We start from the raw sequence: 13,232 nt of genomic DNA on the forward strand, positions 1-13,232 counted from the left end.
GAGACATAAGGGCCTGTATCTGTGAGGCACAGAACTAGGACATCTCTTTATTTTCGTATATATGGAATGGCTTATGCAATTATGAGCTGACAAGTCTCCAGATCTGCAGTTGGCAAGCTGGAGACAAAGGAGAGCAATGGTGCAGTTGCAAAACCCAGGAAGGGCCAATGCTTCCGTTTTAGTCCAAAGGTAGGAAAAAAATTGATGTTCCAGCTTCAAAGCAGTCAAGCAGGGGGAGTTTCCCCCTTACTTTTGGGAGGGTCATTCTGCAGGCCTTCAACTAATTGGACGAGGCTCACTCACATTAAGCAGGGAATTTGCTTTATCCAGCTGACCAATTCAAACATTAATCTGACCCAAAAACACGCTCATAGAAATACCCAGAATAATGTCTGATCAGATATCTGGACACCTCATGGCCTAGTCAAGCTGAAACATAAAATTAACCATCACGGCATCTCGAGCATAGACGGCCAAGGAGTCACATTACTACAAGGGTCTAGATCAGTAGCTTTCAATTTAAGTAAATTGGAGCCTCAAGAATAAAGCACTGGCCAAGGGAAAACAAGTAAAGTGTTATTAAAAACAACCAAGAACAAAACCTTTGGAGGAATGCCTATGTTTAAAGGCTAGACAAAGAAAAAGGAGTCAAAAGTCACAGGAAGAAAAATAGGAAGTAGATTTACCCAGGGCAACAGAAGTTTCAAGAAAAGGATGTAGTCAATTTTTTAAAAATAAGCAAAAGGGCGAAATGGTGAATATGGTCAAGGGATTGGCAATTCTATAACATAATGGGAATAACAGAAGGAGAGCAAGAGACTGGAAAGGCAGTGAGTACAAATTCCTTTTTAAAGAGTAATAACTTTAAGGACAGGTGTGGTAGCTCATATCTGTAATCCTAGCACTTTGGGAGGCAGGTGGATAGCTCTAGTCCAGGAGATGGAGACCAGCCTAGGCAACATAGTGAAACCCCATCTCTACACAATATACAAAACTTAGCTAGGTATGATGGCATGCCCCTGTAGTCCCAGCTACTCAGGAGGTTGAGGCAGGAGGATGGCTTGAACCCAAGAGACAGAGGTTGCAGTTAGCCAAGGTTGCACCATTACACTCTAGCCTGGATGACAGAGCAAGACCCTGCCTTAGCAAAACCAAACCAAACCAAAACGAACAAACAAACAGTAATAACTTTGGGGAAGACAGGAACAAACAGGAACAAAAAAAAACAGTTAAGTTTTGGAAAAGTGAAGGAACATCTCTTCCTTTCAAACCAGAAAGATGAGGGAAATGTGAGGTGAGCAGTTCACACATGGATGGCCTTGACCTCAATTTAAAAGAAAAAAAATGGTAGAGAGTTGGCAGAGGTGAGTTTGGAGGTTTAAGGAAAGTGGTGAAGGTTTAAAATAATTCACAAAAATTTATCATTAATACTCTGTAAAGTAGTTACAAGAATATGGGGAAGATTTATACCTATACAAGTTCAAGGTTCATGCCACATTACCCAGAAATTATATGGAACACAACACCAAGTTTTCAATAAATGCACTTTAAACATTAAATACATATTACTTTTCAGAAGAAAGTTGGTTACATCCTTATTTGGACTTTTTCCCAAAGAAACTTATATGTACTGTTCAAATATACTCAGTCAGTCTATGAAAATCACATTTTGTTTAACTTTCGCTCTTCTTTAAAATTAATAATAGACATTTTGCCAATGGGGATATGTTTAAAATGTTAATACAATTAACTTTTAGAAAGAGTTTACAACCAAAGAACTTTGCAAAGCCACCTCTATGACAATAATTTGATCTATTATAAAATTCTTTGAAATCTGCTCAAAGTAGTTAAATTCACAGCTATTAACTAAAAGCCTGATTTAAACTTAAATTGCCAGAAGACAGTTTTAAGTATTATGTCTTTTACTGGTTTTGGTCACAAAAAATTGGAACTAAAGTATTTAGATTATTATTAATAAAACAAAGGACACTAGATGGAAACAGGAAGTAAGCTTGCTGAGTGAGAAGAAAAATACCCTCTGTGTTGAGTTTTTACCACAAAGCACAAAATTCTTACAGGAAATGAACACTTAAGCATGTGAAGTAATTATAAAGAATAGGCATTGCAGTATTATTTTCCAATAAAAAATATCAGGGAAAGGTTTGTAAGTAGAGACGAATGGTGTGTGAAAAATTAAAAGCTCCGTGCCAATGAATTGTGCCATGGATTTCCAAAGTCAGCCTATTACCAGTGTTCAGTTTATCTCCCTATTTTGGTCTACATCAAACCAAACTTTATCTTCCTGTACACAAACAAAATGAAATCTTAGCACTAACAAGAAGGCTTAGAACTTTTTCATACAAAAATCCATCTGGGCCGGGCGCAGTGGCTCACATCTGTCATCCCAGCACTTTGGGAGGCTGAGGTGGGTGGATCACCTGAGGTCATGAGTTCAAGACCAGCCTGACCAATAATGGTGAAACCCCATCTCTACTAAAAATAGAAAAATTTGCCGGGTGTGGTGGCAGGTGCCTGTAATCCCAGCTACTCACGAGGGAGGCTGAGAGAGGAGAATTGCTTGAACCCGAGACATGGATGTTGCAGTGAGCCAAGATTGCATCACTGCACTCCAGCCTGGGCAACAGAGTGAGACTCCATCTAAAAAAAAAAAATCCTATCTATAGCATTTATAACAGATGCATGCCAAGCCTCTAAGTCAATGTCTCAAATAATTGTGTTTACAACTGTTAAATTTAGCCTAAACCTGCCTCCTAACACATTTTAAGTTCAGCCTAACAATTTCTCCATGCATAGTGAACTGTAACCTAACTGGATGTGTACAACAAACTGTAACCTACTCTTGTGCCAATCACCAAGTTTCGGCCAATCAAGGGTGGCCAACTGTTCAAAACATGTTCAAATAAGGCAAACATCAAGCCATAACCAATTCAGCTGTTTCTGTACCTCGTTTCCATTTTCTGTACATCACTTTCCTTTTCTGACCATAAATCTTCCACCACATGGCTGCACTGGAGTCTCCCTGAACCCATTCTGCTTCAGGGGCTGCCTGATTTGTGATCTCTTCTTTGCTGAATTAAACTACGTTAAATATGCCTAAAGTTTTTCTCTTAACACAACCTGAGAGCAACCATCATGAAATGTCTCTTTCTAAGTTCCTTTATAGATATTTAACCATGAAACCTGTCTCCCTGACTTTCTTCCCCATTGGTTCTTGTTCTACTTTTTAGGACAACAGATTTTAAAATTAAGCTACTAAACTGAATTCTCAATTCACAGAAAAAAATATATAAACAAATAGGACTTGTTTGGCCAGGCACGGTGGCCACGCCTATAATCCCAGCACTTGGGGGGACTGAGGTGGGTGGATCACTTGAGGTCAGGAGCTCGAGACCAGCCTAGTCAACATGGTGTAACCCCAACTCTACTAAAAATACAAAAATTAGCAGGGCATGGTGGCATGCACCTGTAGTCCCAGCTACTCGGGAAGCTGAGCCAGGAGAATCACTTGAACCTGGGAGGTGGAGGTTGCAGTGTGCCGAGATCACGCCACTGCACTCCAGAGCCTGGGTGACAGAGCGAGATCCTGTTTCAAAAAAACAAACAAAAACAAACAAACAAATAGGACTTGTTTAATTTTAAGTTTTTCTATGCAATGTATTTTAACTTTCAGGCCTTACTACCAGTTATTCCTTTGTTTTTTAGACACAGGGTCTCATTCTGTAGCCTTGGCTGGAGTACAACGGCCTTATCATCATAGCTCACTGCAGCCTCAAACTCCTGGGCTTGAGATCCTCCTACTGCAGCTTCTTGAGTAGCTGGGACTACAGAATAGCTGTAGTCCCAGCGTGCGTCACCACATACAGCTATTTTTTTTTTCTATAGACACGGGTCTCCCTACATTCCCCAGATTGGTCTCGAATTCTTGGCCTCAAGCAATCCTCCCACCTCGGCCTCCCAAAGCACTGGGTTTACAGGCATGAGCCACCACACCCACCATTCTACCAGTTGTTTCTATTATAATCTAGCACAGATTGTCATCTAATGTAACACAAAGTAGTATACTTAATATATTTAACGTACTGAAAAAATTAGTATATCAACATTTCATCCTGTTTTATAAGAGCACCATGACTTTCAGGTATTCTACTTCCTGAATTGGTTTGAAAATGTATGTCCAAAATACAAAACCTTAAAAAAAAAAAAAAAAGTCCACTTCCTCTTCCACATGGCAACTTCCCAAATTTTAACTATTATTTATGAAAGGGATCTAGTCTAGCCAACTTTATTTCATAGATAAAGAAACTCAGATTCAGTGATTTAACTCCAATTAATACTCTCTTCTTCAGACAAAATGCCTCCAACAGTTCCTCAAATGGCATAAGTTCTAGATCCTGAAAACTATAGTCTTCTCTTTTCAAGACATACTCTAGGCTGGGCACAATGGCTTACACCACAGGGAGACCTCATCTTCACAAAACCCAAAAAAATTAGCTGGGTGTGGTGGCGTGTACCTGTAGTCCCAGCCACTCAGGAGGCTGCATTAGAAGAATCACTTGAGTATGGGAGGTAGAGGCTACAGTGAGCCGTGATCGCACTGCTGCACTCCACCCTAGGTAAAACAGTGTGAGACCCTGTCTTAAAAAAAAAAAAAAAAAAAAGACAAACTTCAGTTTCCTTACTGGTGGCCCCTCTTAGGATATACTCAAACAAAATTATTAGATGGGGTTTGATTAGAGTATAATGGAATGATGAACACTTCCTCAGCCATGCTGCAGTTAGACTGCCCTAAGACTGGCAAGTAGCCTAAGCCATGTCAGTTCAGATAGCATGCTATCAGTAAAGCTGTTGACATGCTACACTGTAGTAATCTAGCTCCACTCTCTGATTGATCCCCTGATCAAGTCATATTATTGCTTACCGAGTTTCTGACTCATATCTCTCATAATCCATTTGCTTACTACTTTAATCCTTCCCCTATATTTTTAAACTAAGATCTAGGAACGTGTTTCTGCTAAAACTAATCCTGTCTGGCAGCCTAGTTAATTAATTCCTAGAGTTTGAGCAACTAGCAGCTCTCTGTAACACCTATGTGACCTGATTACCCAGATCTTGCTAGGCAAACTTCTTCCTATCTTTAGGAAACTACCCATCCTCATTATTCCTCCAAGATACTTTCTGAAAGCACCCCAAATAAGGAAAATATCAAGATGGTACTGTGACAAATATTTTAAATACATAAGAAAAAATAAATGTAGGGAGACTTACATGGGTGTCACACCCCTGCCCCACCAAAGGAAAGGGTGGAGAACACATGTGTTGAACTAGGAGTGACCAATCTAAACTAAAAAGGTCAAGCAGGGGCAGGAAGTTGAGTTTCGCAATGAAAGCATTAGCAACCTGTGCTTTGGGTTTTGAGCTGAAAAGAAACTGTTCCCAGGGTACTCTATTTTCACATTTGCTATTTGTCTTGTCATTTTCCCAACTTTATAGGCTCCTGAGTATGAAGAAACTTTAAAATAATCTAGTCAAGAGGTCCCAAATGCAGGTCCAAGGGGGAAAGTTTTGAAAAAACTGGTTATCTTCCCCCTGAAATTTCATACTGTCCTTTGACACCCCTTCCTCCAAATCAGGACTGAGTAGGCCTAAACTCTCTAGGATACTGTGACATATAACTAAATTTGGGAAGCCATTTGAACCATATTTGAATATCTCCTATGACAGGGAACTTACTCCTTCCAAAATAGCATGTTGTATCACTGGAGTTTGAAAAAGGGAGGGCTGGCAGACCTTGGTGGCTCACGCCTGTAATCCCAGCACGTTGGAAGGCTGAGGCAGGCAGATCACCTGAGGTCGGGAGTTTGAGACCAATCTGACCAACATGGAGAAACCGCATCTCTACTAAAAATACAAAATTAGCCGGTCGTGGTGGTGCATGCCTGTAATCCCAGCTACTCGGGAGGCTGAGGCAATAGAATCGCTTGAACCCAGCAGGCAGAGGTTGCGGTGAGCTGAGATCACGCAATTGCACTCCAGCCTGGGCGACAAGAGAGAAACTGTCTCGGAAAAAAAAAAAAAAAGGGAGGGCTTTTAGAGTCAGATGGGTTTGAATGTCAGAACTTTGCTGCTTGCAAAGAGTTCTGCAGCCCTCTCCTTGACCTCCAACTTGTTATCATGAAAATTTTCAAATATACACAAAGTAAATAACAGAATAAACACCCAGGTATCCATCATCGGCTTCAACAATTATCAACATATAGCCAATCTTGTTTCATCTATAAGCCCTCCAAACCCCAATACCTCACTTGATTTTACTACATTTTAAATTCTACAGTATACATCTCTAAATATAAGATTTAATTAATTAATTGCAATACCATTATTACACCAAAATATTAACAGTAATTCCTTTTAACTTCTTTGCATCTTAGTTTCCTCAACTGTAAAATAGGGATGGGTCATACTCTGGCCTCATAGGATTCTTGTGAGCTTTCTGTCTCAGTGATTAAAAAAAAAATGCAGAAGAGTCCTTTGGCTTTGGCAACATATTGGTAAAAAAATAATAATAAATAAAGAGTTCGGTTTGAATATGTACAACATAGATAAAAAGCATGTAAGTTCTTGGGTTCCGAATCCCAGTCTTGGAGCTTTGGACAGTAAATAACCCACCTACCCAGAAACCTTAACTTGCTTAAGATGATGACTACATTGCATCTGGAATGGTAATGTCAGCTTAGCTGGGATAATCTATTTCTCTCAGTAGGTAAATGACTTTTCAATAATGGGAAGTTCAGAATTTAAGATATAATTAAATTAATCAAGGTAATTTATAAACATCTGTATTAACTTCAAGACAATCTATTGTAGCTACAATGCATTCATTGCGGGGCTCTGCCTTCTACCAGTGCAAGGCTTGAGCCTAAGCACAGCTCCCTACAAGACAAGGGGCTTCCTTTTCTTTGATAGCAAGACTAACTTTTCAGAGCCCCAATGTCTGTCTCCAGGTTCGAGGCAGTTGCCCTTCCCAAACAACTACAAACAGCTGACATCTTAAATCCAGACTACATCTCAAATCCTGACTCCAGGCACTAAACACAGAATTCATTTCTCTCATGAGAAACCTATAAAATAGAGACCCACAGCTGGGGAGTCATCTGCCTATTAGAAATTGACCCGAATATGAATCCAGCAGTGACCTGGGCCCTGCAGGATGGGAAGATTAGGGGGACCAGTGCCTTCCCCCCAACTGCCCCTTTTTTTTGAGATAGAGTCTTGCTCTGTCGCCCAGGCTGGAGTACAGTGGTACAATCATGGGTCACAGCAGTCTCAACCTCCTGGTCTCACACGATCCTCCCACCTCAGCCTCCCAAGTAGCTGGGACCACAGGAGTATGCCATCACGCCCAGCTAATTTTTTTGTAATTGTGTTAGAGACAGATTCTCATTATGTTGCCCAGGCTGGTCTCAAACTCCTGGGCTCAAGTGATTCTCCCACCGTAGTCTTCCAAAGTGCTGGGATTATAAACATGAGCCATCATGCTGTCTAAACCTTCTTAACACCGATTTCTCTTCCTTCCAGACATCCAAAATGTTTTTTTTTTTTTAAGTCAACAATCTGGCCGGGCATGGTGGCTCACGCCTGTAATCCCAGCATACTGGGAGGCCAAGGTGGGCTGATCACCTGAGGTCGGGAGTTCGAGACCAGCCTGACCAACATGGAGAAACCCAGTTTCTACTAAAAATACAAAATCAGCCGGTGTAGTGGCACATGCCTGTAATCCCAGCTACTTAGGAAGCTGAGGCAGGAGAATTGCTTGAACCTGGGAGGTGGAGGTTGCAGTGAGCCGAGACTGCACCACTGCACTCCACCCTGGGCAACAAGAGCAAAACTCCATCTCAAAATAATAATAATAATAAATAAAGTCAACAATTCAACATAAACCGATACAAATCATGCAAAATCCATCCCTCCCTTCCCCATCTAAATGCTAGTTAACTCCCAATGATAAAATAGTAGGTAAGTGCTGATCTAATTAGCTGAATATTAATTCACATTAAAGTGAGAATGAGGCTTAAACATTCCCAGGATACACAGATATAAAAGCAAAACACAAATCTGCAATGGTAATATTTCATTCTTCACTTTTATCGATAAAAGTGTTTAAAGGGAGAGTCCTTTAAATTGCTCTTCTCTCTGGGGTTATTTATTCATTCATTGATTCATGGTTAAAAACAACAAAACAAAATGCGTGAGAATTTCTATAATGGGGCTAAAAACCAAAATTCCTTATTTGCATTAAAAAAAAAGGAAGAAGAGAAAAAAGGGAGCACATGTAATGAGGAGATATGGACAGACAAATTTAAAATATCTTAAATGCCTCTCAGTGACAGCCAGTTCCTTCATTACAGGCTTTTTATTTACAATCCTAGAAAAATATTAATAGCAAGCAATTTTTCAATTGGCCTAATCACATTTCATCCTTTGCCACACAAGCAAAGAATCAAAGCACACTTGAGAGCAAAGAAAAACAAAATTCAAAGTGAAAAATATTTTTTTTTCTTAACAAATTATGGGCTGGGCACGGTGGCTCACGCCTGTAATCTCAGCACTTTGGGAGGCTGAGACGGGTGGATCACGAGGTCAGGAGATCGAGACCATTCTTGCTAACACGGTGAAACCCCGTCTCTATTAAAAATACACAAAATTAGCCGGGTGTGGTGGCGGGTGCCTGTAGTCCCAGCCACTCGGGAGGCTGAGGCAGGAGAAGGGTGTGAACCCGGGAGGCGGAGCTTGCAGTGAGCCGAGATCACGCCACTGCACTCCAGCCTGGGCAACAGAGCGAGACTCCTTCTTAAAAACAAAAACAAAAAAACACAAATTATGTACACAAATATGAACTCTGTGTTATACTAAGTTTGAGAAGTTAGTAAGAAAAGACTATACCTGAGATATATGGCCCTGGGCTTTTGCAAGCTGAGTTGTTCGAATATTTAAAGACTGGCTTCTTGTTACAGTTGCCACAGAAAGGGATTTTCCATTCACCTTTCTTTCAAGATGACAATTTGCTGTCGATCTCTCTTCAAGAAGAACAGCATCCCAAGGATCCTTTGCTAGCAAACTTGAAACATTTTTCTCTTCCTCATGGTCTAATACCTCCACATTATCCACCTTAGGCTTACTTAGAGGATCCAAGTCTAACCAGTCAAATTTACTGATATCCTCAGACTTTGGAGATACCTGTAGATTGCTGACTTTTGAATCTGTTATCTCCAAATCAGTCCTTGCTTTCCCATTTTTTAAAAATTCTGATGTACTAGCTATTTTGTCAAATAGTTTTGCCATGTCAGTACTGACTACTGGACGATAGATAGGTAAGCTTCCTTGTGGATGAAAGGGTGTGGCAGGTGTCAAAGGATATGAGAAATATGGAGATTGTCCTGGAAGACTTAAATATATAGGTTCTGTAGATGGAAAAGTGGGCATTCTTGGATTGAAGCCATTTTGGAATGCAGCCTGTTTACTGTAAGTAGAAGGATAAATAGAAGGTAAAGCATAAGTGGAAGGCCCAGATAATCCAGGTGGCCACTGTCCTCTCTGAATAGTAGGTCTAAAATAGAGCTGTGCTGAAAAGGAAGGGCTCAGAATAGGAGTAACTGGTAATACAGGTGTTTTTTTAGTCTCGAAACTGTCATCCAGCAATAGTTTCTCAAGTTCAGCTTGGGTGAGCTTTTCTACATCAATATCTAATGCTCTTTTTTGGGAATCTGATTCAGGAAACACCATGAGATCATAATCCTGCTTGTTATAAACCTGTGCTTTTTTTCTGGTGCTGCTTGACAACTCAAAGCCTCTCTGATTGTCAGTCACTTGTCTATCCTTTTGCAGTTTTGCTAAAGCCTCTGCTTCCATCTGTAATGCTTCTTCTTTGTCCACATCTTTTGCTCTTGTTGGTTCCAGATGTGAAGATGGACATTCTTTAAATCCGCTGTTGCTAGATATCTGAGCCATGTCCACTAAAAAGACCAAACCTTCCTTCCTCTATTTTTTTCTTGTAGCTTCCAAAATAGCAAGGCCTATACATAAAAATAAACATAACACTCAATTAGATTTCCAAACATAAATATATTTTGTTTGCAACCTACCCCATATGACTTTGGACTTTAAGCCACTTAGAAAAATATACTACAAAATAAACAAAATAAAACAGTTAGATAAAATCTGGGTGAAGGAACACGTAACACCTTATACACTGTTGGGTTACAGAAGATGTTCAGATACACATTACTTTAACCCCATTTCCTGACACAACTGGAAAGCTGGCACAGTAAATGAACTTTAGACGCTTTCATTTTAGCAGTCAAAATGGCTGCCATTAACCAGTGGTACTTCTGGCAGAATTCTTAGCATGAAATGACTTAAGTGCTAGTCACATATTTTCAACAGTTCAGACAGGGTTTACCAATATGCAGAAATAGCAAATCAAAATGGTTTTTGATCTTTTGCTATTTGTTAAATTGCTCAAAAGCCAATTAGCAATAAAAACATCCAATACCTAGTCAATAAAACAGGAAACTATTATTTTATCAAAATACTATGTGCAAAACTGATTAAGGTTTAATAATCTTCCAGAAATATTAAAAATGTATAATGTAACATGGATTTGAATAAGACAAAGTGTTAAGGCTTATTAGAAGTTCTGAGGCAATATTTCACTCAAAGATTAAATTATAGCTGAATTGGCCATATAGTTTTAATTACATTTCTATTCTGATTATCTGCAGTTAAATCAATAGTTATAATACCAAAATTTCTCCTTTTCAAAATCCTTAAATATTTTTATTCTTCACGAAAAGATGAGAAGATAATTTTTAAACTTTGTCATAGATTAGCTTATAAAAATTTATACTCCTCTATTTAAGACAAACACTTAATTCAGACCAAGATTACCCTGTGAAGCAATACGACCTACTGAAAGGTTGCTTAGCTACTCTGTAACACCGAGCACATTTTCTGCTTCTAATCAATATGATAAAAGAGTTAAATATGGATTCTGGAGTCACATCACCTTAGTTTAAGAAGGTATATGACTGGCCGGGCGCGGTGGCTCACACCTGTAATCTCAGTACTTTGGGAGGCTGAGGTGGGCAGATCACAAGGTCAGGAGATCAAGACCATCCTGGCTAACACAGTGAAACCCAGTCTCTACTAAATATACAAAAAATTAGCCGGGCATGGTGGCGGGCACCTGTAGTCCCAGCTACTCAGGAGGCTGAGGCAGGAGAATGGCATGAACCCGGGAGGCAGAGCTTGCAGTGAGCCGAGATCACGTCACTGCATTCCAGCCTGGGCAACAGAGAGAGACTCCGTCTCAAAAAAAATAAAAAGAAGGTATATGACCTTGGCCAAATGAAAACTTTTCTGTATGTCTTAGTTTCCTAATTTTTAAAATAAAAAAGTATCAATCTAAATTAGTACACAAACTAAATGAAATAATACACATAGAAGTGCCTATCATTGGCCTTGGGCATACGCATTAAATAAATGGTACGTATTATTAATCTAATCTGGTTTGTGATACATCCAGTTTAAATACCTAGAAAGCAAGAGAGCTCCTGTTTACATTCTACGGTCTTTCTTTCTAGCAAACACAATGCTTGTCTACCGTATATGCTCAATATATACGTGAGACAAGGAGGTAGGGAAAAACCCAAAATAAATTCAAATTAATATAATACAAATGAAAATCCTAAGTGTTGAGGTAATACTAAACAAACAAAAAAAATTTTAGTGAGGAGGTCATGAAGAAAGAGGAATTCAAAGAATGTCCTTGGAATGTCCTTAGAGTATTATTTTGCAATTCCTTCATACAACTATTTTCCCTTCTGTGGTAGACTACAAAGCATGGGCACAATGTATATTTAAAATATACACACTTTACTGTATGTAAACTTTATATCAAAAGAAAAAGCTGTAAATATTGAACTCTTGCTACATATGCACAAAGCACTTACAGGAAAGTACTAATGTCTACAATTTACTTTGTTGTTCTTGTCGTTTAGAGATGGGGGAGGTCTCATTATGTTACCCAGGCTGGTCTTGAACTCCTGGCCTCAAGCAAGCCTCCTGCCTCATGCCTCATTACAGGCATGATCCACTGTGCCTGGCTCTTACAATTTACTTTGAAATGCATTTTCTTAAAAGGTAAATTAATGGATAGCAGGATAGATGGATAAATATGTGATTAGACAGGTATAGAAAAATGTTAATAGTAGAATCTAGGTGATACAAATATGAGTATTCACTTTGACATTCTTTTAACTTGGTTGCCAAGACTGAAAATTTTCAAAATAAAAGGCTGGGTAGTAGGGAATAGGAGGAGCACAAATTCCTCCCATTTCAACACATACTCCCACTACTTGGGATGTGATTTTCTTGTTCCTCTCATAAAGAGGAGGGATCTATTTCTTTACTCTCTTGAGCTGAGCGGGCCTTGTGACTTGGCTTTTACCAATGAAATGGAAGTGACACTGTGGGAATAGGAGTTCCAAATCTAGGTCCTAAGAGGCTTTACTACCTCAGTTCTTTGTCTCTTGAAATGCAGCCACTGCTATGTGAATGCTCACTGAGGATGAGAGGGGTCAGCTAACAGCCAGCACCAACCACCAAACATGTGAGTGAAGCCACCATCTTAGACCATCCATCCACACTCCAGATGACCACAACTCCATGAGTGACTGAAGGTGAGACCAGCAGAAGAAATCACCAAGCTGAGCTAAAGCCAAATTGATAACCCACAGAATCATTTTGGAATGATTCTGTTACATAGCAATAGATAACTGATAAACTTTTTCTTATTAGTTTTAGAAAACAAAGCGCAAGCCACTTTACTATTTAGCAACAAACTTCTGTTTTAACTTCCACCACCACCTTCCTTCACTTATCCTCAGGGAACAAACGGTTTTCTTTTCCTTTCTAAGGCGACTTCCTCCATGTGTATCCTTAACCTTAGATTTCTAAACATAAATGTATTTTCCCCTCCACTTCATCATCAATGATTACCCTCCACTTCATCATCGGTGATTACCTCCTTTGCATTGTTAACTTATTTACTTGCTTAGGGTCCTGTGCCATAAAAAAGCTTAAGTCTTCTCCATATTGAAGGGGGGGAAATCTTAACATTCCCGTTTAGATTCCAGTAGCTTCCATTTTAATCT

At 39.5% G+C, this 13,232-nt stretch overlaps 1 protein-coding gene across 4 annotated transcripts in view; it reads right to left on the minus strand.

Annotated features, from left to right (window-relative positions):
• The window catches only part of PIK3C2A (phosphatidylinositol-4-phosphate 3-kinase catalytic subunit type 2 alpha), a 120,977-nt gene that overhangs the window by 75,737 nt on the left and 32,008 nt on the right, over positions 1 to 13,232 (minus strand). For 3 of the 4 annotated variants that reach the window (XM_055094190.2, XM_003818204.5, XM_008971471.5), the window contains one exon: positions 8,962 to 10,091. The exons of the other annotated variant lie outside the window; for it this stretch is intronic. In XM_055094190.2, coding sequence (XP_054950165.2) covers positions 8,962 to 10,026 — 1,065 coding nt within the window. In that variant the 5' untranslated portion in view covers positions 10,027 to 10,091. The remainder of the gene's footprint in view (positions 1 to 8,961; positions 10,092 to 13,232) is intronic. 4 annotated transcript variants of the gene reach the window in all.

Source organism: Pan paniscus, chromosome 9, assembly GCF_029289425.2.
Source record: "Pan paniscus chromosome 9, NHGRI_mPanPan1-v2.0_pri, whole genome shotgun sequence".
In the NCBI taxonomy this organism is placed as follows: Eukaryota; Metazoa; Chordata; class Mammalia; order Primates; family Hominidae; genus Pan; species Pan paniscus.